The 26,108-nt window shown below is 50.6% G+C and overlaps 1 protein-coding gene across 3 annotated transcripts in view; it reads right to left on the bottom strand.

Annotated features, from left to right (window-relative positions):
• The window catches only part of NOS1 (nitric oxide synthase 1), a gene marked incomplete at its 3' end in the record, with an annotated part of 54,136 nt that overhangs the window by 18,865 nt on the left and 9,163 nt on the right, over positions 1–26,108 (bottom strand). The window contains exons 3-17 of one of the 3 annotated variants that reach the window (XM_081123467.1): positions 21,993–22,121; positions 21,216–21,361; positions 19,962–20,124; positions 19,201–19,292; positions 16,896–17,037; positions 16,428–16,567; positions 15,078–15,252; positions 11,988–12,089; positions 11,104–11,298; positions 10,597–10,682; positions 8,141–8,285; positions 7,089–7,193; positions 6,493–6,551; positions 5,438–5,539; positions 3,622–3,738 (exon numbers count right to left, since the gene is read on the bottom strand). In XM_081123467.1, the coding sequence (XP_080979593.1) occupies positions 3,622–3,738; positions 5,438–5,539; positions 6,493–6,551; positions 7,089–7,193; positions 8,141–8,285; positions 10,597–10,682; positions 11,104–11,298; positions 11,988–12,089; positions 15,078–15,252; positions 16,428–16,567; positions 16,896–17,037; positions 19,201–19,292; positions 19,962–20,124; positions 21,216–21,361; positions 21,993–22,121 (1,898 nt within the window). Of the gene's footprint in view, positions 1–3,621; positions 3,739–5,437; positions 5,540–6,492; positions 6,552–7,088; positions 7,194–8,140; positions 8,286–10,596; positions 10,683–11,103; positions 11,299–11,987; positions 12,090–15,077; positions 15,253–16,427; positions 16,568–16,895; positions 17,038–19,200; positions 19,293–19,961; positions 20,125–21,215; positions 21,362–21,992; positions 22,122–26,108 lie in introns of those variants that run through there. The other 2 variants (XM_081123468.1, XM_081123466.1) reach the window with 2 other exon arrangements.

Below are 26,108 nucleotides of genomic sequence, written 5' to 3'. Positions count from 1 at the left end.
CAGCAGAGAGCCCATGCCGGGGGCTGTGGGGATCTGGGGTGCCTGGGGTTATGAGTACAACTACGCCCCCCCAAATTCATATGGTGAAGCCCCACCTCCCAATGTAACTGTATTTAGAGATGGCGACTTCAAGGTAACTAAGATTAAAGGAGGTCGGAATGTGAGGGCTCTGATCCAACAGGACTGGTGTCCCTATAAGAAGAGGGAGAGACACCAGAGTCTCTCTCTGCACGTGCACAGTGGAGAGGCCATGTGAGGACACAGCAAGAAGGTGGCTGTCTACAAGGCGGAAACCAGTCCTGCTGGCACCTTGATCTTAGACCTTCAGCCTCCACAACTATGAGAAAATAAGTTTCAGTTGTCGAAGCCACTTAGTCTGTGGTATTTTGTTAAGGCCACCTGAGGAGATTAATACATCTGGTACCTCCAGAAGGACTGTGCTTAGCCATGGTGGTCAGGGAACCCCAAGCCTATTTAGAGAAGGCCCTTGTTAAATGTGAGAGCCCCCCTGGGGCTTCTTCTTCCTTCCTCTGGTCTCTGCCAGGTAATCCAGGAGGAAATCCAGATGAATTGGGGACAGTGATCATTCAGAACCACTGGCTGTTTCCTGCGTGTCCTTTTGTAAGCTGGACTCATTGAGAAAATTAGTCTACATTATCGGAAGGCTTGAGTTCTACAAGTTTTGTAATTCTACAGAACCTGATCAGTTTTAAGTACAAAGATCATTAAAACTATAACACAGAGGTCCCCAGGGACCTGTATTAATGAGGAAATCAGAAGGACGTGTCATTAACACATCGGATGTTGGTGTGTAAACAGGATCTTCTAAAAGGGGATGAGGGATTTTAAATATGCTGGCTCCACCCTTTGCAATGTCTACGAAATTAATGGGTTTCATAAACCCTCCTTGCATAGATACCACCGAGAAGATGCTGTTTGACTCCACGGGAGTCTAGTTAGTGAGAATTGTCTATGTTGAGGTGGGCACCGGCAGCTTTCAAGTAGGGGAAGTGGAAGGCTGTGTCTCAGATGGCCCCTCTCGCCCGGTCACTGTGTCCTACAGACACTTGATGTCACACTTCCAGGGCTTGGTCCTGGCTGTAGGTGTTGACCCCTTTGGGACTGGAGTGACAGGTTCACAGTGGGACAAGAACACCCGGACCCCGTTCTTTCCCTGGTTGGCGTGTTTTGCTACAGACTGTCATCTCAGTCAGGCCAAGGAGTGGAGAATGAACTTGAGATTGGTCTCACAGGTCAGATGAAAGTGAACGTAGGTTAATATCCGCTCCTTTCAAATCCACGTTCACGCTTTCTCATCTCACTCTCCTCTTCTTTCCTCCCCCCCTGGGGTTCCTGAGCCTTTCCAAGGAAGGTATGTGAGACTAGGCAGTGTGTCCCCCATCACTCCCTCACCCCTGCTCCTCTGGACCTGGATTCCTCACCTTTTCCTCACGGGGCAGCACCCTGATGGGTAGAGAGCCGGTGCCCAGGAGCGGGCTGCTTGGAGGGGTGCCCTCAGCCTACGCAGATTTGGAAACTCCCAGCACCGGCCTGCCGTGTGGTTCAGGCGCTGCTCCCTAAACCTCCAATATTTATGTCTGCAACATCCGCCGTATTTGAGTACCACCAGCCCTGTTAGTTACTCACTGGCCTGTTTAACCCGCAGTTAATTTGTGCTTTGTAGCTCCTCAAGCCCACATGTGGTCACTAACAACAGATGGCTCAAGTGGGGGACTCATTAATACGCTTCCGATGCACCTTAAAACCTGCATCATGGTCACTTCCTAGACTCATGTTTCCATCACAGTCTTCACCTTATGGCTTCCAAGTTCCTATTTTAAGCCTCGAAACCAGGAGTTGGCAAACTTATTACATATGGGGCCAGAGAGTAAATATTTTTAGGCGAAGAAGCAAAATCGAAACTCTTATGTAGATACTTCTATAACAAGAAAGAACAAATGCCCACACATTTCTTATTGACGAAGTTAAAAATACAGTAATAATCATGGTAATAATTATAGCTGAGTACAATTTTTGGGTAATGTATGTCTACTAATGAGAATGTAATTTTTTTCATGGGAGATAATAATTTTGCTTAATTAGAGCGCAAAGGTAATGTTTTTTAAATCATTAAATGAATTGCAAATGTTCATCTGTAAAAACTATTCTTAGCTCATGGGTTGTACAAAAATATGCAGAGGTCAGCCTGGATTTGGCCCACGGGCTGTCGCTGGCCATCGCCTGCCCTAAGCACGGTAGATTTAATGAGCAAAAAATGGGTCTGACTGTCAAACTATGCAACTGATGTTTCAATGTCAAGTTAAAAAAAAAAGTACAGATGTCAAAACCTAGAGAATGGACAGTGCCAAGGGGGAACCTTAATGTAAAGCATGGACTGGGTGTGATCTCGATGTGTCCATGTAGGTTCATTCGTTGTACAAATGTCCCCTCTGGTGGGAGATGTTGACACTGGAGGAGGCTGTGGGTGTTGCAGGTGTGTGTGGGGAGTGTATGGGAAATCTCTGTACCTTCCCCTCAATTTTGCTATGAATCGAAAACTGCTTAAAAAATTAAGTCTATTAAAGAGTGGACTGACGGACACAATACTTCAATATCTAGGAACCCTGTGATCTGAATCGTCTACTAAGCCTTGCCCTGAGTAGGTGTGGAGAAGGTTCAGTTAGTGGCCAGAGGTTTGGCTGGAGATTTCTGGCCAGGCCTGGATTCTTGGCTTATAGCAGCCTCGTCTTGACTGATATCTGTGAAACTAAGGGTTCGACATCCAGTTTTCTTTCTTTCCAAATACCCATTAAATGGAAGACACAATTGTTGAAATATAAAATATACATCCATGTACTACCTAAAGTTATTTCATGGTATGTGACTATGCTTTTGAAAATAGGGGATTCAGACCAGTAATTTTAATCTGACTAAACACTGGAGTCAACAGGGGAGATTTTTTAAAAGTTGTTAAAAATTTATGTATTGATTTTAGAAAGAGAAGAAGGGAGAGAGAGAGAGAGAAACATCAATTTGTTGCTCCACGTATTTATGCCTCCACTGGTTGCTTCTTGTATGTGCCCTGACCAGGGATTGAACCCGCAACTTTGGCGTATTAGGATGATGCTCTAAACAACTGAGCTACACAACTGGGAAGGTAGATTTTTTTTTTAAAGCAATGCTTGGGCCCAATTCTAGACCAATTACACCAGCATCTCTGGAGGTCTGGCTTGGTTATGTGTACACTGCAAACATCTCCAGGTGCTTTTAATGCACACCCAGGGCTGAGAACCACTGGGTTATGGCAGGTTGTCTCCAGAAGTTTCTATCAAGTGCAAAACATATCACAGGGAAAGGGCAGCTCATTGCACAATTTCTAGGGGTCAGTGTTCATCACAAATGATGTGCTGATGAGGGGGTGAAATGTGGGTGACAGGGGCACTGAGCCTCTGTACATTTACCAAAAGGAGTCAGGTGCAGCCAGGGCGCAGATGGTCCTTCGAGGGATGAACGGGCATGGAAGGGAGACCTCCCCCTCCCCAACAGAGAGCCCGATTTGCACCTAAGTCCAGGTCCCCGAAGAGCCTTTGTCACCCCCGATGCCCTGAGCCCCTTGCTCACCTCACATTTGCCAGGGGGCCAGCGCTCTCGAAGTTGTCTCTGAGGTCCGGCCCGTCGCCTGATGATTTGCGGGAGTCGGAATAGGAGGAAACGCTATTGAACCTGACCTTGTAGCTCCTGCCAAAATGAGAGAGAGACTCATGAGCTGTGGCTTGGAGCCCCCTTCTGAGGTCAACACCCCGGTGGAGTTTCAAACAACCAGTCCTGAAAAAATTAAGTCCTGGTTCTAGGACCCTCTCTCGTGTGATAAGTGAGACTATAACATCCTCTGGCCTTCTCTCCAATAGATCAAGTTACCCTCGCCCACCCCAGTGACAGCCAGACACCTGTGCTTGATGCTATGGGTGTTAAAAGGTTTCTGAACACACTCAACTCAGGGAGCTGAGACCCCGACAGTCCAAATGATTGAGGTCAAGAAGAGAACAGGCCACCCCCTAACCGTTAGACCAGGCTTTCTTGCTACCCAAACTTTAACATGCAAAGAACCAGCCTGGGATCTTCTCATGCAGGTTCTGATTCTGAAAGATCTGGGGCCAGGCCTGAGACTCTGCATTTCTAACCAACTCCCAGGAGATGCTAATGCCGCTGGTCCCCAGACCTCACTCTGCATAGCCAGGACCTAGACTTGCATTGTCCACTGCGGTAGCCACTGGCTACCTGTGGCTATTTAAATGTAAAGCTAAATTATTTCAAACTAAAGACAATGAAAGATTCTGCTTCTCACTTGCACTAGCCACACGCCATGTGCTCAGCAACCACGTGTGGCTAGTGGCCGCCGTATCGGGTGGCAGAGATAGAGAACATTCATCCTAGAAAGTTTTACTGGATGGCTCTCTTTTTGTAAAGTTATGGTCCTTAGACATTTCCAAGGTCTGTCACATTCCACCTCCCAAGTCAACATGGAAAGTGCTCGCAACACTGGCACGTGGCGGGAAAGGAGACTGGCTTTCTTATCAAATTGTTTTGAAGGGGAAGGAAGATGTTACTGGGACTCAAACCTCAGCATTCGTGGCTCATGAGCCTTGAGGCTCAAGAAAAAATAAACCTGGTTTTCCCCAGTTTTCCTCTAAAAGTGCTAAGTTTTGATCTCAGACAGGTCAGAAACAAAACATAAAAGAAAACAAATCAAAAAAGGTCCCCAAGACCAAAATCCATACCCCAGAGCAAAACAAGCGAAAAACCCAAACCCCAAAAATGAACCACAAAAACTCAATACGTCAATCTTAGTGCAAAAGACAAAAAAAGAAACTGCATTCTGGCAGCAGGGATTCTAAGCTGGATGCTCTTCAAAGGTTTCACTCCAGGGTCGGGAAAGGTCTAAATATATGTAAGCGTATTTTCTGCCCTAAAATAGTCGCACGTTGAGTCGCTTCTCCAAATAAGTCATGCAGCATATCAGGGGGTGGCTGTGTCGTTAGCGTGGGAGGGATGGTGGGTGGTCGCAGGGTGAGAATGACAGCGCATGTGTTTATTTGTATGCGGTCTGCGGTTTTCCCAAATGCTTTCCTCTTTGTTGTTAGGATCCTCGCAACGGTTCCCAGAGGCGGTCAGGGCAGAGAGAGCTTCTGCCCATTTGGCAGATGAGAAAGACTGAGGCCCGGAGAGGCCAAGAGACTTGCTCAAGGTCGCTTAGTGAGTTAGTGGCGCAGCCCGGGTTAGAACCTCAGGTTTCCTTGAGAGCTGGATGTGGCCCCGGGGGTTCCGGCATCGGGCATGCATGCACACACGTGTACACACGCACCTCCATGCACACACACGTGCACACATGTGCATGCATGCACATGCACACCTGCACACACACACACACACGCTCTACCTGTGCTGGCTGTCACGGGCTGCAGCCAGACCATGGACTTCTGTGTCACCTCGGGGGAGGGGAGGCCCTTTACGGGAAAAGAAACGCAAGGGTTCCGGGTACCTAGAGGGGAGAATGGATGGTGCCCTATCTCTCCCTGAAGGAGGGGTGAGGGGGACCTGCTGGAGACCACCCAGGGCGGGATGGGGAGGAGACGGGCAGGGACAGCGAGCGCTGGAGCTGGGCACAGAAGAGGGCTGAGCGCAAGGGGCTCGGCCTTCCCCGGGTCTGGAGCACATGCCAGTTTGGCAACATGTGCTCAGCTACCAGAAAACCAAGAGGGCTTCTCTGCGTAACACAGCCCGCTACGGCCTTGGATGCCCAACCGAAGGCAGGGGCTCTGCTCCTTGCTGAAGGAAACACTGTGCTGGCCTCACTGAAAGGCAGCTCAGCCTGCACCTGCCCTATGTCCTCGCCTTTACGGGGGATTTAAGGGTTTTTCAAGGGTAATTTTGATTACAGGTGTTTTTCACCTTAGGAAATATCTTTAGAACCCAACCCTGCGTTCGATGCGGTTTCACCATGAACATCTTTTGACAACAGGCATCTCTTTGCCTTCTTTTGAATGCAGCCTCCACTTAGCTGCAAGGCCAGCATGAGCATCAGATCGAAAGTTCTTGGAAAGGGGCTCATTCTGCTGACTCTGAGTGTCAGTCTCCAAAGGCGGGAGGTAAGAACTGATATCTATACAGTGCTCCTAACTTTCCACAGGACACGTACATCTATTTTCTAATTAGATTCTTACAAATTAGAAAGCTCAGGCAGGTGTAATAAACCCGATTTGATGGAAAAAAGAAACTGAGGGCTGTGAAGTGACCAACCCAAGACCTTCTAGTCAAGGACCAAAATATCAGCTCTAGTGGGGCACAGACACCCATCGGCTGAAATCGGCCACAGGAGGACTTCAGGTCACAACCACCATCCATCCAGAACTCAAAGGTGAACCCCACGTGCCAGAAGGCGATTTTCAGTTCCCCCCACGGGGGGTCATGCGATACCGGGGGTCCTTCACTTACTTCCTTTCCTCGTGCACAGAGTTGGGTTGCCTCATTTCCATCAGAGCGCAGCCGAATTTCTGCAGACCAAAAGAAGCGACATGTGACGTGTGTGTTATTAAATCTGGAATATGGCCAGGAGGGTCTGGGGTGCTAGCTGGAAAAAGGGGAGTCTGACGCTTTGGGTGTTTCTCAGGATGTCCGAGATGGTGAGGGGCTCGGGCTGGGCGGCAGAGCTTGAGCTTCAGATGCACACGGAGGGGTCAGCTGCTTCAAGGACTGTAGGAGTGGACCCCCCAAACCCTCAGCACACAAAGCCCCTCTGTGGCTTCCTCTCTATAAAAATATTGTCCCCATTTCTCTCATCGGGAGGAGGGGACACCAAGCTCTTGATTGGAACATCCATTCTAAAGAAGGAGCTCACTCAGGTGACGTTTTCACTAGGAATCAGCTCGTCACTGGGCACCAATAGACTGAGGACTTGGAATTGCCGAATCTTTGCTGAACTTGGATCCAAATTGAAGTCACTGACTTTGAGGCACTGGGAGGATCTGATACTGAATAGTGGGTGTAGCCGTGGCCCCTCTTTCCTCCTGTGGATGGGGAGCTCATCTTACCTCTCCGTTCTCAGGGGGGTCTCCGTTGCCAAAGGTGCTGGTGACCACCAGGACCAGAGTTTCATGTTCCAGGTGCACAATGTCATATTCTTCCATGGACATCACCTAGGTGGGGAAGGGTGGGGGGAGAGGAAGGAAGAGGTGACAAGGAGAGATCGGAGGTGGGAGACAAGCAGTGAGGAAAAGATGAGTCATCTTGAGCTGTCGCCTTTGAAAGAACCAAAGGTTCTGGGTGTCGTTATTTCATTGGGCTCAAGTGGGTAGAACTGAAAGCTTTTTGCAAGTGTGGGACCGTCCTATGGTCACTGTGGCCTGAAGGGCCATAGAGAAGCTGGGGCAATGGTGCAAGGGGCTGGCTGCCAGTACAGACAGAGCCTGATTGAGAGCCTTCAGCTTTTATTACCAACCGATCTTGGAATCTTCTCGACCACATCTATGCTGAGAATGACCTGGCTGGCTGGATCTGACCAATTATCTGCTCAGCCTCTTTCCTAATCCTTCCTGGGCCTGGGCCAAACAAGTCTGAGATACCTGCTTTAGGGAAAGATTGTCGCCCTATATCTTAGCATCACTTGAGCAACATTTCTCAAAGTAGGTTTTAGGGAAGCCCAGTCTCTGGAGATGCTCCTTGAAAGTAAGTGAGCGATAAACAAACCTGTTTGGGGAACATTTACATTCTCTGCCTTCCTCTTTTGGAGATTATAACACAGATTAAAGGCTCTGAGAAGCCCTGCAGGAAAAAACCCCCATTGAACTGTACTTAATGCAGAGCTTCTTAAATGGATTCCAGAATTGATTTTCATAAACCCTCTAACATTTTGCTCTAGATATGGGGGTTTCATTTGCTGATTCCTGGACTCCTGGAGGGTTCACAGGGAGAGGGGCATCACAGTCCCCTGAAATTTATAAAAATGTGAGCAGGCGTGCTAAAGGGCAACTTGGGATGTGCTCTCATCCATGCCCAAAGGGTTCTGCTCTGTTGAATTCCCTCTCTCCCCTCCCAACTTTAATTACCACGAGGGGCTGGCAAGCTGGCAGTGTCCCCTACCCACCTTGGCATCAAAGGCGTGCTTGAAGATCTCACACAAGGTTTTGGCATAGGCCTGTGATTTGCCCGTCTCTGTGGCATAAAGGATGGTCGCCTTGACCCTCTTGGCCATTGCCTGCCCCATCAGCTTGGCCGAGAACTTGACGGCTCTGGGAGGAAGAAGGTGGAGAGCAAAATGGAAAATGCCAGGCCGGGACTACTGGGCAAGAACCCTGATCCATGAAATATAACCAGAGACAATTTACTCTCCCGATCTTTGATGGCCTCGGGGACACTCGAAGCCTGAGTTTAGGCACTGTGTGACCCCTTTATTAAATCCCTCCAGAGCAACGAGTCATGGGCTAACACGGTTCGTTAACTGTGTTGGGTTGTTACTCAATTGATCGATCCCAGTCTTGAGAACCTTGCTTTGCCAGGCATTGTCCCCTGAAGATGACCATTCATTCATGCACTCATTTGTTCATTCATCGAATGTGTGTTAAGCGCCTGTGTGCCAGGCATGGAGCTGAAGAACATAGAGAATGCAGCCATGGACAAGCGGCTGTGATGGGGCTTACATCTGTGTGTGTGTGTGTGGGGGGGGATGGATTACTAACAAATCACCAGGTATTGAGCTCAGAGGCATTTTGGAGGTGTATTGGTCCACAAAGGATGGACCAGGCCTGGGTTAGTCAGCCTTGCATATCCAGGGTCTTGCGCAGAGCCTGATACCTAACAGGCACCAAATGCACACCCAGCGAAAGAAGGAATGAGTTTTAAAGATGCTGCTACCACTGAAGACTGGGGGAGTTTCAATGTCAAGTCCAGGCTCTGCAGCTAAAGGGAGAGTTCAGAACCGCATGCAGCCGGGGCGGGGCGGACAGGCCAGGGGCTCAGGGACGCCTGGGCTCCCCTTCGGAGCGCTCATCCCGCTCTAACTAGGCCTCTCCAAGTAGACACATGGCTAAGGGCTCCCACCTGGGGATCACTGGGAGTAAGTTCATCATTTTTTAGAATCAGGGAAACCACCCACGCTGCAGGAGCGCTTGGGCTAAGGGGGAGATACAAAAAGAAATAAAAGGTGCCTGGAGGGTTTCCTTTGAATGCTGGAAGCATAAAAAAGCAGCTAGAATTAACTCCCATTGTTTCTACCCCAATCTTAATAGTGCAATTAATGTTTTCGATTTCTCCCTCCCTCCTTCCCCCAGGGACAGCTGAACTGAAGGGAAGCCAAAGGCTGCCCTCCCTCCCTGAGAATATTTGTGATTGTGCTGTTAGGGAAAGAATGGCTGCTGATGTGTCCTTGCTTGGCTGGAAGGTGCGGTTAGAAGGGGAGAGAGGGAGAGAGATGCCACATGGGCCATAGTAACAGAGCCAGCGCCTTGGTTTGAGTCCCTGCAAGACCCACAGGTATCTTGCTTCTGGGGTCCGTGGCGTGGATGGCACCAATTTTTTTTTACAACTATGTCCCATGCACTGAGAGTTCTGGACCCAAGAGCACTCAGGAAAGAGGGTAAGGAGCTCAGCGTAAACTTAGCTCCTCTGCCAAAAAATCAGCTCCAAATAGGGAGTGTCTCCGAGTGGACCAATGGAGCTCGCTTTCTTTAGAAGCAGGCTGGCACCTCAGTTGGTTCCGCCTCGCTTGTCAGCTGGCCCCTTGGCGGGCTACGCATTCTTGAGGACAGCTGTTCTTTGGCAGCCTTGGTCCATAGCCCCCTTCCTTCCCTTCTGTGCTCAGTTAGGTCTTACTCATTTTATTCTTCGGCTCAACTGTCATCTCCTGAAGGACGCCCACTTTGACTTTCCAAACTCAGTTAAGTCTGTTTTATGGCACCAAGGATCATTCCTTGATGGCACTCGCAGGGTTGACCGTATCAATGTGATTCTTCGACAGATGAACAGCTGTGAGCTTCAAGAGGGCAGGGACCACATTTATATGACTCATGATGGCATCCCTGGAGCCTAGCACAGCGCCTGGCATGGAGTAGGTACTCTGAATTCATTTGTTGGCCAAATGAATGAATGAATGAATGAATGAATGAATGAAATTAGAATTCAGCCCTGGACAAGAGCACTGTCTAGGCAGTAATGTTCTGGAACCAGCTCATCCCAGCTTCTCTCTGCTACAGGTTCAATGACTTCCTGTTGGTAGCTTAAAATTGGCCATAGTGGGAGTATTTACACCATGGCAATTGGCAAATGTTACAAATCTACTATTCTTATTACTTTTAACATTATTATTATTAGGAAAGCTGGTTTACCAACATCCTACTGCGGTGAAGAAAGTAAAATTGGGGAGGAGAAAAGTTGTGACAGTCACATCCCAGACTCTGAGGCAAAGAAGGCATGAGGAGGGTCAGAGAAAACGGAGAAATTTTATCACACAAGAGGTCAGAGGTGTGACGATCTGCCTGGCCTCCTTTTCTGGGGCTCTCTGAGTTTTGGGGCACGTACATCCCCCACCTACTTCGGGAGACTTACTCTGCCAGCTTCTTGAAGCCGATGGCTCGTCGCTTTGTGGGGGTCCCGTTGCTGCCTTTCCAGACATGGGTGTTCCAAGGGTCAGGCTGGGAAGAGAGGATCATGGTTACCGCAGTGAGGGGATCTGGCTCCTCCTGGAGGATGCTCAGGATCCCTGGGGGCTTGTGGCTGCCCAGCCATGCCCAACCCTCAGCTCCTGAAGGGAGTGATTCTGCTGGTGGTGACCCCAGGGGGGCCCTTGCACAGAGTGGCTGGTCCAGCCTCTCTGCATCGTCCTGCTAGACCTTCCCACTCAGCCCTCAAAGGCTTTCCTTGAGACCCCAGACTGCTCGTTTGGTCACCATGAGTCTTTCCGCTGGAGCTGAGTTGTCCCACACGGCAGCCACTAACCAAACTACTGAGCACCGGAGTGGCCCACGCGCTAGTGTGAGCTGAGATGTGCTCCGAGCATCACACACACGAGGCCGCAGAAGGCTCCGCGTGAAAAGGGGCAGGGGGGGGCGGGACCTGGTATTCGAAGGAGGGGGTGAGCCGGTAGTTGAGCATCTCCTGGTGGAAGACCGGGGTGATGCTGCCAGACATGGGGGGCACAATCCACACCCAGTCGGCGGGGCAGCCCCCCCGGCAGCGGTATTCATTTTCCATGTGTTTAATGAAGGACTCGGTGGCCGAGTGGTGGTCGACGATGGTCACTTTGTCACTCTGTGGGTGGAGAGGAGACAAGCAGGCAGGAGGTGAGAAAGCGGGGCGTTTCAGGACCCCCCATAGGGCGGCGTTTCCCGGAGGGTGGTCCCGGGGGTGGCTGAGGCGGTGCCCGGCGCCCCTCCGCACCCTTCCTTCTGATTGAACCCGGGAGAAAGTCTCTGTAACCCTCTCTCGCCGACCTGTCTCCTCCCACACCCCTTTTTTAAATGAGGGGCACCTCTCTCATCTGGCTGGGGCCGAACAACTTCTTGTTGCTATTCCTTGTATTTGCCTGTTTATATATTGAAATTTACAGCCCTCTTCTATTTACGGCAACTGATCTTGGCTCTCCATTTATGGTGGTGATACAGAAGTGGCTCAAAATAAAAATTTGAAACGAACGAAGTTGAGTTTATTAAAATTAAGACAAGTGAGTCACAGCTGAGGTGGGTGGACTGCCTGGGTAGCCCAGCTGCTTGGGCTTCATACCTTACCCACTCAGTGCTTTCCCTCTCTGCCCATGGACCCTTGCCCCCTTCCTGAACTTGACCATAATTTTTTTTTAAATCGAGTTTAGAGAGACGGAGGCAGGCCTCGCTGGTGGACAGATCCCCCCAAAGGTGGCTCCTGGTAGCAGGGGCTCTTGGACCGCCTGCTCCAAGGCTCTGAGAGGCTCAGCTCGGCGACAGCAGGGGCCCTGGCGCTACCTGGAAGCTGTAGAGGACCGCGATGTTGATCTCCACCAGCGCCTGGTCCTTCCACAGGGAAGACGTCTTCCTCATGTCCAAGTTCATCTTCTTGGCCACTTCCTGAAAGAAGAAGGGAGCACTGGCCCACAGGCTGGGATGCTTCAGGCTAGGGAGGGTCAGGGCTAGCTCTGTCCTGAATGAACTTGTCGGTTAAATAATCAAGTCACTGGCAGGCCGACTCACTCACTCTGAAGATTTCCTATCGAGGACCTGCCTGTAATGGGAAACTAGAGAGACTTGGCCCATCGATGATTGGGTGGACCTTCTAGTGGGGGAGAGAGACAGTGCACATTGCAGTGAGTGCTAATCCCTATGAAGGAAATAAGACGAGGAAATGGGATGAAGAGGGATAGGGGGCAGGGTCCCTTGAACCACGACAGTCAGGGAGCGCCCGCTGTGGAGGTGGCATAACTAGGTGAGACCGAAATGAGAAAAAGCCAGGCATTTGCAGATGGACGGAGGGAAAGTTCTGGGCAGAGGGACAGCATGTGCAAAGGCCCTGAGGAGGGTTTGGGCTTGAGCATCTGAGATACAAAAAGGCCAGTGTATGTGGAGGGTGGAGGGTTGGGGACAGTTAGAAGGGCAGGGCTGGATCATGTGGGATCTTGAAGGCTATGCCACAGAGCCTGGATTTTTATTCCAGATGCGATGAGGAGGGTCTCTGCGGGGTTTTAAGCAGAGGCGTGGGGCTGGGAGCAACGTTGTCTGCTTCCTAGCAGGAAAAGCTCTCCACCCCATCAGCTCCACCCCTGGAGGGGCCACTACTTGTCATCTAGACCATGGACATTTTGAGTTCGTGGGGACATCTGCCTGACTCCCTCTGACAGATGAGGAAACTGAGGCTCAGATAAGTGCCTGGACTTGCTCCAATCCCGTAGAGCCAGTTGACCTCAGAGCTGGAGCCCAGGAGACACACACTGCCCAAGACCTGGGAGGGGCTTCCCAGCCAGCAGACGCCTTTGGCAAAACTACTTGGGAAAAGCAACCCCCGGCGTTTGTGTTGCAGCCCCAGCTGAAGTAGGAGCTGATGTCAAGTGTGGGGAAGACCCAACAGCAAATGCACTAATTAGAGCTCTGCTTTTCACTTACTCTGTCAGTTCTAGTCACTCCTGGGAACCCGGGTCTCATTACGGGGCCAGAACGCGACAATTTCTCAGCTTTGGGTAAATCGCTTCCCAGCCTCGGCTGTCAACATTTGCACATAATGGCAGCTGGAATTGGGGACAGCGGTGGGAGGGAGTCTCATCTAAGTTACCCAGTGACTAGTCCTTGCGATCGAGGTGTAGCAAGATCGGGGAGCGGACTTATCAATTCGCTCTCGGGGCTGAGGCATCAGGTTCTGCGTGGGGTCTTTTGGCAGCAACACAGACGCACAAAGTAAGGAATTTGCTGCTTTACATAAATACATATAAATCTTGAGTTATTACATAAAAGAGGACAGTGTGTCTAGCCAGTCATGCTGCTATTGTTACTTCTACAGCATTATTTTGGTTAAAAGAATAGAAATTAGTTTCAGGCAAAAAACCACACACACACACAATAACAACTATACAACTTTTTAAAAATCCCCAAATGCGACTCGAGACATCTTTATGAAAATTGCCTGTCTTTTCGTATCTTGCCAGAAGTCGGTACAGATCAGTGGCTCCCCCAATCTTCCAGGCAGTTTTGAAAAATGCTGAAGCCCAGCCCCCCGGGGAGCAAGTACATCCAAATCCGGGGGAGTGGGACCCGGGGCTTCATTACAGTCCCTAGGTAATTCCAGTGTGTGGCAAGGCTGAGGACCCCTGGCTTCAGTTTTCCAAGCTAACCACCCAAGGAATGTTCTAAAAAGTGAGTTATAATTGACATACAACATTGTGTAAGTTTAAGGTGTACAAGTCTAAGGTGCTGGCTGGATACATTTATATACTACAATATGACTACCACTGTAGCAGTAGCTAACACCTCTGTCACATCGAGTAATTAATTCTTTATTGTGCTGAGAACAATTAAGATCTAGTCTCTTAGCAACTCGGAAATTTATGTTACAGCATCGTTGACTATAATCACGATGCTGTGCTTCAGATCTCCAGAAATTATTTACCTGTATAACTAAAACAACATCTCTCCAATTCTGTGCACCCCGCCCCTGGCAACCAGCATTCCACTCTCTGTTTTTAGCAGTTCGGCTTTTTTAGATCCCACATGTAAGTGAGATCACACAGTATTTGTCTTTGTCGGTCTGACTTAGCTCGCTTAGCATAACGCCCTCAAGGTGCACCCCTGTGAACACTGAGGGATGTTAGCCACGGAAACCCACTGCGTGGTTCTGAGTTCTAATCTTGACTCTATCTTATTTACTGTGTGACGCAGGCCCGGCGCTTAACTTCTCTGTTTCTCAGTTTTAAAACAAGGCCAGCTACAGCAGACTGTTGTTAGGAACCACGTTTGCTGACAAAACCACAGCAATCCCGGTGCTTTCACCGAAGTGGAGCACCAGGAAGTGCTCCGCCCCAGCACTTTTTAGCAGATGAGGGTGACTCAGCCAGCGAGGAAATCAGACCCTCCACCGAGACATGCGGATGGTGGAAAACCACTGCCAGCCCTCCTCCCTTACTTTTCAGAAAAGAGACAAAAAATATCCCAAGTTCATGGGTAATCCTCAAACCCTCCTAAGAGAGTTTGACACCAAGGGGCAGTGTGGTGGAGTGGTGATAAACTTGGAACACAAAGCCAGACTGGGTTCGCATCCCAGCTCTGCCACTTTCTAGTGGCACGGCCTTGAGCTTGTTGTTTCATCCCTGCAAAGGCCTTGGTTTTCTTATCTGCGAAAGGGGGTCTTCTTTGAACCTGGAGGCTGTGGTGAGAATTAAATGAGCATGTAATACATGCCAAGTGCTTTGAACGGTGCCTCTGGAATGGCCAGGGGCTTCACCGGAATTGCAGGCTCTGTTTCAACCCATTTCCAGTTTCTAAGCCCCAAAGCTTGGCTGTGGGGAAGGACTGCTGAGCCCACCCCTTCTGCCTTGTGCGTCCCCCGTCATGGTGACTAAGGAGGGACCTCACCTCCAGGATGTTGTACCGAGAGTTGTCACAGTAGTCGCGGACGCCAATCTCCGTGCCCATGTACCAGCCGCTGAAGGGACAGGCGCTGAACTCCAGGCCACCAATCTCCAGAAGCATATTGGACACAGCGGGGAGGCCGTACCACTTCAGCCCCAGGTCCCTGAACCATTCAAACCTGCAGGGAATGACAGCCCAGCTCACCATGGGGTGGGAGTCTCGTGGGCAGACAGTGGGTGGTAGATCCTGAGTCTGGGGACGCTGAAAGCCAGTAAGGGACTGGGACTATCAGAGCAGGATTCCTGGGCTTGGCTTCAGACCTGGAAAATCACAGGTTCCAGAGCTGGGGCCTGAGAATATGCATTTTAACATGTTTCCCAGGTGATCTGGATGGACATCCAGGCCCGGAAACCACTGCCTTGGGCTGCTGTTTATCTGCCAAACCCACTCTGAACATTAGTCCACGAGAAAGTGAGTTCCTTCCTACCCCAGGGCCTTTGCACGGCAGTTCTTTCCTCCTGGGATTTTCTTTCGTCCTTCTGTGTCTCTCCAGCTCTTATTCACACATTAATTCTCAGCTAAAATGTTGTTAACCCTAGAAAGCTTTCCCTGATGCCCAGTCTGGGTAGGGTCAGGGGACTTCATACCTCTCTAGGTACCATAACATTTCTGCTGCAGCACTTTATTGTAATTGAGTTAGCTGGGTAACATCAAAACTTTGAATAAAGGCAGGAGTCCTCCCTGCACGTGCCTGACTCACCTGGTTTCCTTCATTCTAATCAGCCCTGCACCGGATCCTGCCTTTATTTAAAATGTTGCTACCCTGTGCATCACAGATATTTTTTAAAAAATTATTGTTGATTAAAAAAATTGCATTAAAATATTATTTATCTTGATTATTGAGTTTTGGGGTGCTCGCCTCAATTTTGCCCCCAAGCCAGTGCCTCACGATGGGTTTCCTTCGCTCCAATTCCTTTGGACTTGACTCACATCAAGTCACAGAGTTTTAATTGGCTCCCTCTATTTAAAATCTGTGCCCACAAGATAGGTGGCGCTCCTGTGCATCCAACCCTCAGGGCTGGGAAAGGGCAAGGCTGGGTTGCTAGCTTAGGAGTGGGGTAAGGAGAGAGAGAGTATGATTCAGAAAAGATGGCAGTCCCCAGGCTGGCCAAGGGGGACTTACTGATTCTCGGGGGGCCCACTGTGCCTAGGCCCCACGGTGAGGATTGGAACCAAGACCCCCTTTCAGCCTGCATCTGGGCTGGAGAGAGAGCCAGAGGGTATGGGGATGGGCAGAGAGGGGCGCTGGGCAAACCCACCCACCCTCACCCACTCCACGCCAGGCCCTCTTACTTGGGGTGCCTGATGGGCACTTCTAACACCAGCTCTGGAGGAATCTGGAAGAGCTCGGGGTCATTGCCGTTGGCCTGGAGCAGGAGCGGAAGGACATCGAAGCGACCTCTCGGGGGTTTCCAGCCTTGCTGTATGCAGATCTGCAACCAGACCCGGCAGGTCAGGCCACCAGGTCGGGCCACCGTGCCCCAGCCCCTCCAAACACAAGGCCTTGGTGGGACTCGGTCTACCCATCTGTGAAATGGGACAATGGTTCCCCTCATGGGGATCGGGCAAGGTAATGGCATGAAAATGACCAACTGCCTGCCTGTAAGAGAACCAGCTGGACTGGAGGCAGCCAAAGGGGGAAGGAGGTTTGGGGAAGAATAAACTGTAGTCCACTGGCTGCTCTCCTTGCGATGGTAACATTCAACTAGACAGTTTGGAGGGAATGAGAGCCCAGGTGGGCACGGGCTGGGGGGCACACACCTCTGTGAACTGCACATTGGCTGGGTCTCCCAGGATGGAGCCGTCGGGCTGCTTGTAGCCGGCATAGCGGATGAGCTGGGAGTTCCAGACTCGGAAATCGTGCTTGCTGTCGATCCTCTGGGGAAATATGGTGATGGCAGACCTGTGGTGGACAGAGGGGGACAGCTGGTGTCAGGGCGGGGCTTGCCCTTTGGGGACATCCTGGAAAAGGCGTCACCCAAGTCAATGACTGCATGAGGCTCAGGGTGGATTACACCTGTGCCAAGGTCCCCAGAGCCCATGGAGTAGCTGCTGGGAGGGAGGGACCTTGCCCTGTCCCCACATGGGACCGCTGATCTGAAGAAGGGTGGAGGACAGGGGCTCATGCCAGCTTGCTGAAGGAAAAAATGCTTCTCAAACAGGACTTTCAAACAATCTTGACTTGGTCCAGTTTTCCAGGGACTTCTTTTGCAGCAGATAATCTCCAGGGACAGACCATCAGACCTTGCTTCCCTTGAAGAACACACCATCAATTTCTAGATCTAATCTTTCTCCTACAATAATTACCACCGCTGTGTCTGAGTCTGGGGTTTCTTAACATGCTTTTAAAATATATATATTACACCAACATGCTTACCTGCCTTTCTTTCCTATATTTAGATTATTTCTATACATGGTACACATGATCTTATGTATGTATCCAGGTGTGTGGTTTTTAAACTTACTAATAAAAAGAATCAGCTGAATATTTTCTTTAATAGAAGATGCCATGAAGACTCCCTCAACGTGCAAGTGCACTGCCTGGCCTGTGAAGCCCCCCACTCTGCCCCACAGCACCTCGTCACAGCATCATTTGAAAACTACTAGAACAGCCCATAAATTCCTTGAGGTTGAGACCTCAACCAAGCCCTCCTTTAAAGCTCAGGATATGCCCGGTTTTCTCTGATGGGAGAGGTCTTTTAGTAAAAAGATACACAGTTGACCTTGAACAATGCGGGGTTGAGGGACACTGACCTCACCCCCCCGCAGTTGAAAATCTGCAGCTAATTTTTGACTCCCCCCAAAACGTAACTCCTAACAGCTTCCTGTTGACCGGGGAAGCCTTACCAATAACATAAACAGTCAATCAACACATTTTTGTAGGTTCCATGTAGTACACACTGTATTCTTACAGTAAAGTAAACTGAAGAAGAGAAAATGTTATTAAGAAAATCATAAGAGCCCTGGCTGGCGTTGCTCAGTGGTTAGGGCATCGGCCTGTGGACAGAGGGTCAGGGTTCAATTCCAGTCAAGGGCATGTACCTCACATCGATGTTTCTCTCTCTCTCCACCCCCTCCTTCCTTTCACTCTCTCTAAAAAATCAATGGGGGGAAAATATCCTCTGGTGAGGTTTTAAAAAAAAAGGTAAAAAAGAGAAAATCATAAAAGAAAATACATTTACTGCATTTCTTGGAAAAAAAAAAAAAAAAGTGCATCTAAGTGGGCCTGTGCAATTGAAACCCGGGTTATTCAAGAGTCAACTGTACTGATTCCCCATGCAGGCCCAGAGCTCGGATTACAGGCCCTTTTCCTACTGGTAGGCTCAGCTGGCAAACACTGTTTCTTTCTCCAGGAAGATACACATGTAAGAAAATCCATGCTTCATGCCAACAAGCCACTTTGGGGATGAGCTCAGTGCAGCCCGGGGACTTATGGGAATATCCCTGCGGCAGCCTCGAGATGGGGCTGGTCCTCAGGAGCTGGGAACAGACGCCAGGGCAGGCCGGAGCGGGCAGGATGAACAAGCGTAACTGCTCATCTGCAGGGCCCCAGCTGTCCCTTCCAGCTGCTCCTTCCCCAGCTGCAGCTCGCCAGTGGGAAAGCCACCAGTCCGCACCTGTGCCTTCCTGCCTTGGCCTGCTCCTGGTGGCTTTGTTCTTCATATGGGGCAAGAGGAGGTGGCTTGGTGGAACCCGACGGAGCGGTCCCCACAGCAGCGGGAAGACAAATGAATTGCCTTTTCAACCAAGGGGGATTCTGAGGCTGCTCCAGGCATCAGAGAAGGAGCTGGTAGAAGCAGGTCACCACAGGCAATGGGATTTTCCTATTCCCGGGCATGAGGAACATCCCTTCCTGCCCCCTCCATGGGTGACACTGAACGGTGGGTTGAATGTGATTTTGGCCACTGTAGGGACATGGTGGCGGGACAAGAATTCCAGGCCACGGCTCCCAGCCTGGCGCATCTCCCAGAGAGGAGGGGCAGGCGATTTCCCTGGCAGGGGAGCCATGTCCAGACCCAAGGGTCAGCGCTGGGGGGACGCCCCTCCCCCAAACTGGACAGCTCACCTGAGGTTCCCTTTGTTGGTGGCATACTTGATGTGGTTGCAAATGTAGTTGAACATCCCGTGGGCCGTGGTGCAGTCGCGGGCATCGAACACCTGAAAGAGGAGCGCTGTGGGACTGACGGTCTCCTTCCCTCCTCGGCAGCCCCAGGGCAGCCTTCCCACTGGAGGAGAGCCCAGACCCACTCCAGGGGCTGCCCCATTGGAGTCCCGAGCGCCTCACCCCTCCAGCAAACCAGGAAAAATCCCCTAAAAGCAGGCATGGAGTGTGAGTGATGTGCGAAAGGGATGGTGAGGGGAGGAGAGACTTTTAGTGGGCTGGTTATATTTCCTGTTAGGTTATTAGAGTTCAAACCAAAATCAAACAAGAAACCCTTGAGCTTGATAACTAATCTACTTCCAACTGGAAACTATTCCCCAGAGGAAAAAATCATACCAAGGGACAGAGAATCTGATGTTTTTAGTGAGTAGGCACATAATACAAATAAGCAAAGAAAGTAGGTGTAAGACAAAAGGGAGTGGTGGGGTCTGCAGTAAATCAGAGTGTATAAGTCTTACCAAGGGGTATGCAAATTCGTTTTAAAATTTATCCCGTGTTGGCTAAATGAGACATGACATAAACCAGATTTGGCTGTGACCTGAGAATCTGGGACCCCATGATGACCATCTGATGGTGGTAGGAGCTGAGCCATTTTAAAGCTCACCCTTCCACCCATCACCCCCTCCACCAAAGGACTTATCGGGGAGCAGAGCCTCGCCACCTACCTGCAGCTTGGACCACTGGATCCTGCCGACGCAGCGGGCGGCATTCCTCCAGGCGTGCTTGGCCCCGTAGATGAGCTCAGTGTCTTTGAGCTGGTAGGTGCTGGTGGTTTCAATCTCTTTGTTCACCTCTTCCAGCCTCTCCATGTGGGCTTTGGAGCCAAATCTGAGCGAGGAGGGAAGGGAGGTGGAGCATCACCTTCTCTCCAAAATTAGAGGTTGGTGAAAGGAGGGAGCTGTTACAGGAGGCCAGAAGCTACAGAAAGTCCCAGTTGGTTTCTGGACACAATAGTTCAAGCATAAAGTAGAAACTGCAAACCAAAATGCCCAGGAAGGTCCGGCAGTGGTTGAACTGGCTGGGTGGGGACTACGGCAAACAGGTGCTGATTTTTAAAGAAAACTCTTCTAATTTTAAATGAAGGCAATGAATTAAATTTTAGAAAGTAAAAAAATATGTATTATGAAAAATTTCAGACTTATGAAAAGGTATAGAGTCTAATATAATGAATGCCCACACCCTAAGCCTAAGAAATAATAAATAAGAACTAATATTATAGATCCTTGGGGACTACTTCCCCATAATGGCCCACTTTCTCCCCAGAACTGACTGCTATTTTTAACGTGGCATTTACCCTTTTCATGCTTTTGTTTATATTTCTGCCAACATGTATACGTAGCCCCTAAATCACGTACAGTATTATTCTGCACCTTTGAAATGTTTATATAAATGGCGATGTTCTGAAATGTATCCTTTTACGACCTCTCCTTTCTTTCTTTTGCTCAGCGTTATTTGTGAGCTTCATTCCCATGAGCAGAGCTCTAACCCATTCCTTTTTTACAGCTGTATAGTATTTCATTAACAGCACTTCTTAATTACGGATTCTCCTGTGAATGGCGCTGAGGTGGTTTCCAGCTGGTTCTTTAATTTTAGTTTCCCCCCTATGATAACAATGTTTCAGTGAATGTTTTTATGCATGCCTTTTTGTGCACAAGTGTGAGAATTTCTTTAGGGTATATATCTACGCGTGGAATTGCTTGAAATGTTTCCAATGCAAGCAACACTTTTTGCAGGCCACACAAGAACATTTCTGGGGGCCAGATTTGGCCCTCGGGCCACCAGATTTTGACCTCTGTGTATGGCAGGCAGAGGCCTTATGCTCAGGCCTTGGTTCACCTGTCTGCAAAGTTGGAGCTGAAGTTTTTGGCCCCAGTCCTCAGTACCTCACCTCAGGCTCCCCAGGGTCAACATAAACTTGCCTTTTAATTGACGAGTAGTACTGATCAATGAACTCTTTGGCGAGAGGGAAGAGCTGCTCTTTCGTGCGGACATCTTCAGGCCTCCGGATTTGCTGGGAAGTGTGCATGATGGACCCCATGCAGATGTGCTCACTGCATCCCGTTTCCTGGACGGACAAGAGAGATTCGGGCCATCGCTCGGTTTTGCCCACGTGTGGCGGGTACTGGGCTGCAGACCCGGATCCGGTATTCACGGTGGAGTTCACCTGGCCTTTAATTCCCAAGGGGGATTTCTCAAGTACCAGCTTCAAAATCATTGTTGGACACGGTCATCGGCCAAGGTAGGGAAGGATGAGCAGCATTTTAAGGTTCTGAAAATATCGGCTCAACTCAACTTGGGGAAGCGGGGCTTTGTGGCTGTCACTCCCTTGCTACTAAGTCCCAAGGAGCTAGTAGAGTGGCTACAGTGACATTTGAACACATCTATGGTCCGTTGATTGCAAGAAATAGCCCGCATTGCTCCCCTCCCTCTATTCACACCTTCTGCAGTGTGATTTTAGACTTTTTAACCATTCCCCATCAAGGAGTGGGGCCTCTTCCATCACCTACTGAGTGGCCTGAAATCCACGAGATGTCAGTAGCCCCCTGAAGTTGTGACAGCCAAAAATGTCTTCAGGTACTGCCAGTTGTCCCCTGGGTGGATACGCAGAACAGTCCCCAGCACGAAGAATTACCCGGTCCCACATGTGGACAGTGCTGAGGTGGATCGACTGGCCTACAGCCTCCTGAGATACTCACCAGGGTACTCTTAAGGTGGAGGGTGTCCGTGAGAACCACGTCCGTCTCCCAGTTCTTGACCTTGAGGAAGCGGGGGCACTTGGAGGGGCTGCCGTTCTTCGTGGGGGATTGTCGTCCCGAGGCAGGGGGCTGAGGAGAGAATGAAGATGGGACGTTAGGCAGGAGGGCCCTGGAGAAGGGTCTCCATTGGGATGGGAGAGTTTCGCTCTTCCCAGAATCTGCTCCGAGTTAGCAACTCTCTGCACGGAGAGGAGGGTTCGACTCTCCCTGGTTGACGCGTGACAGGTGGCCGGGAACTTGGTCCCTCCAGCTGTGCGGAGGGAGGTGCCATGGAAGAGCCTTTCGGGTTCTGTTCCGGGGAGTAGGGTCAGGAACCCAAAGGTGGTCAGGAACTCGCTGGTGTCTAGCACAGGGTTTGGCAGATAGCAGGGACTCAATCAATGTTTGCACCAGCCACGGGGGGAGCTGTCCTGGACCTCAGCCTCTTAATCTCCTGTACCTACCCCATCCCCTGCAGCTTCCTAAACAGCTCTGGAATCCATCCACTCCTCTGTCCAAGCCGTCACCTCTCACTCGGATGACGGCGGTCACCTCCTCAATGTTCGCCATTACTTATTGCAAGCGGTGTTATTATTAGGCTAATATTAGTACAACGTCTAGTATTATCACTGTTACTATTGCTACAACTGCACTTCTGCCAGGCTGGGAGCAGGACAAGAGGGATCTGGATGCGTCCTTCCCTTGGCTCCCCGTTGGCACTTTCCATCCTGCCAAACGTTGTTCTTTTACCGCATCCCTATGCGAAGCACCTACAAACAGCCTCACTCCTCTGAAGGCTGGAAAGACCTTCCAAACACTTCTTTAGGGTTCTGTCTCCACGGCTGCTCTCCCCGCAGACAGAAAGGTGGTGGCAGTCACACCTGGGCAGGCCTTTGTCGGGAGGCGCCCGGACAGCCCCCCTAAATGCCGGGCATCACTAGGCCAGTTAGAAACTGTCTGGACCAACCGCGTGAATGCCCTGGAGGCTGAGGAGCAGCTGGAACCCCAGGGGGGATAACAGAGGTCAGGCCCAGGACCCAGGACCCAGGACCCAGGACCCAGGACCCAGGACCCAGGACCCAGGACCCAGGACCCAGGACCCAGGACCCAGGGAGAGGGTGGGGAGCACAGTGAGGCAGGAGGAAGAGGTGTGGGGTGTGGCCGGCGGGCGGGCAGCTGGCAGCCTTCACCAGTGGGGAGCAGGGCTAACAGGCCTAATAAGAGGCCATCTGTTGAGGCTCCAGATGTGCGAGGGGTGGTCATCAGGAGCCGAGTAATTGGGGGCCCGAACGCCAGGCATGCCGCTCTGCACCCCGGGCTGCGCCGAGCCACACACTTGAAACCCAGCATTAGGAGGCCTCTGGCAGAGCTGTTGTACTGGGGCTTTGATGTTTTAATTAGTCAGCAGTAATATTAGATGACTCCAGAGGGGACAAATGGGAGGTTCACACAGCAGTCAGGGGCCCTGCATGGGGGACGCAAATGACTTCTCTGACTGGGGGGACCCGAAGTGCTGGTTAAAAATGCAGATTAGTGGCGCCTGTGAGTCATAATGCTGGGGATGGGGCACAAGTGGGCTTTGGGCTGGCGGCTCTACATGTCCTTTCCCGAATTTGCATCTGGGGTGGACAATGGGAGCTTTGCAGGTGGAGGGGGACACTGGTTTGAAGGTGGGTTCCCTGGGAGGGCTGTCGCTCCTGGATCTGGGAAGAAGGCTCTGAGTTCCAGGGCATTTCAAAGGCTGTGTCAACAGCTCTTTGCAGAGTAAATTAAAGGAAACGGTCTCGCAGCCCAAGAGGAGACAGCGGGGAAAATTCAATGTCAGCCTGGGGCTCCCAGCCAGGAACTCGTGCTTGAAGGGTTTCTGACACCCTGATTCTGTCTCTCCTCTCCTTCCCTCCCTCCTTTCTCTCCTTCAAGAAATACATACAGAGCACCTACTGTGTGCCAGGGACTTGTGGTCCCCACTCTCTCCTACACCTGGGAGAAGCACCTTACGGCTGCTGCATGTTCCAAAGCCGGGGTCAGCAAACTGAGGCCCATGAGCCAAATCTGGTCTGCTCCCCATTTTGGTATAGCCTATAAGCTAAGAATGTTTTTTTCCATTTTTTTTTTTTTATAGTTTAAGTAAAAAAAAAAAAAAATCAAAAGTTTCTGGTCTGAGTAGGTGGGAGCATGGTGAGCCTGGTAGCAGAAGCTGGGACGTGAGGAGCAGGCGTGATGAGAAGGCGGAGGGAGGGGGGGTTTCAGGCATAAGACAGACACCAGACATCAGAATCCAGAAGATCTAGAAACAGAAGCCAAGCCCCCTCCCTGCCCTTCCCCAGTTAAGGTCTGTCTCCATCAGGGGCCCCACAGTGAAGCAGGGACAGAAGCTGACATCTTAGGAACTGTCATGGGTTGAACTGTGTCCCTCCCAAACTCCTATGTCGACACCCTAACAGATGTTACCTCACATGACCTTATTTGGAATTGTTAATGTTAAAATGAGGTCAACAGGGTGGCCCTAATCCAATATGACCGATGTCCCATAAAAAGGGGGAATTTGGAGACAGACCCGCACCCAGGGAGAAGGCCACGTGAACATGAAGACGGTCACCGACAAGCCACAGAGAGGGGCCTGGAGCAGCTCCTTCCCTCACAGCCGTCGGAGGGAACCAGCCGGGCCAACTCCCTGATTTCAGACTTCTGGCCTCCAGAACTGGGGGACCATCGATTTCTGTTGCTTAAGCCACCCAGTTTGCGGCGCTTTGTGGTGACCGCCCCGGGAAAAGAGCCCAGGAGCGAAGGCCCAAACCTGTACAAAGCAGACTGTCGACACTGGCGACAGCTCCTCCGTCACAGACCCGAAGCAACCTGCCCCGCTTGGCCTCTGCTCAAATGCGGGCGGCTCGCCGGGCCGCAGGCCATACCCACCGGGGGCCAGATGCCCCACACCGTGCCCTCGGCTGCAGCTCCACCCTGTGGGCGCCACCCCCTGGGGCAGCCAGTGTAACCCCGGCGAGAGCTGCGGCAGTGCAGGGTTCGGGACCACAGGCCTGCAACCAGCAGGTACACATCCATCCGTGCAATTAAAAAATTGCTACTTAAAAAACTTAACCAACTGTGTTTAATGCCTCGGAGTATAATTTCCTTGTAGTGTATTCAAAGCATTATTTCTAAAGTGATTCACTCCTTATAATAACTCCACGGGAGCTTGAAATTGCGCACTCTTCCTCCCACCCGATTTTACGGTCCGTGTCCTAGGGTCTGGAGAAGGAGGAAGGGGGCGGTGCTCGGGGTCAGACCCACCCCAGTTTGGGTCCACAGACATGGGCCTCTGGAGATGAGGGGTCTTTAAGTTCGATTGTTGATATTGTCTCCAAATGGGTGTGTGCTTACCGCTGCAATGATGTCACAGATAACCAGATATTAGACACAGTCCCATGTCCCATGTCCAGACCAGAATGTATGTGTGCGCTAGGAATTAATTTTAAAAGAAATCCTGTAATTATATTGTGGCCTACCTCCATTATATTGCATCGGACTGCGTGCGTATGTTTATTAAAAGCATTAAACTGCTAAATGTAAATCGTTAAAAACGCATAAACTTTGTGGTTATGTTTTGGCCTTTTTACCTTTTTTGTTGTTGTTAATACTCACCCTAGGATATTTTTTCCATTGATTTTTTTTTAGAGAGAGTGGAAAGGAGGAGGAGAGGGCGAGAGAGGAACATCGATGTGAGAGAGAAGCATTGACTGGCTGCCTCCCGCACGCGCCCCGACCGGGGCCTGGACGGCGCCTACAACCGAGGTCCGCGCCCTTGGCTGGAATCGAACCCGCGACCCTTCAGTCTGCGAGCCGATGCTCTGACCACTGAGGAACCGGCTAGGGCCCTTTTTACCTTTTAAGATAACCTGGGACCCTCAGAAAATGGACTCGGGTTGGGTCTCTATTGACCTCTGAGAATCTCTGGGTTTTGGCCACTGATATTAATTTGCAAAGAGAGGAAGCAAAAATGACTTTGACCCAATGCGGCCTATCTGGGTAAAGAACTTGAGTGTGGTTTGAGGCCCTGAATGAACACGCAGGCTGGTG

The sequence above is a fragment of the Miniopterus schreibersii genome, assembly GCF_964146895.1.
Source record: "Miniopterus schreibersii genome assembly, chromosome: 20".
Lineage (NCBI taxonomy): Eukaryota > Metazoa > Chordata > Mammalia > Chiroptera > Miniopteridae > Miniopterus > Miniopterus schreibersii.
Note: the sequence above shows the minus strand (reverse complement) of the source record. Positions and strands in the feature narration are given on the sequence as shown.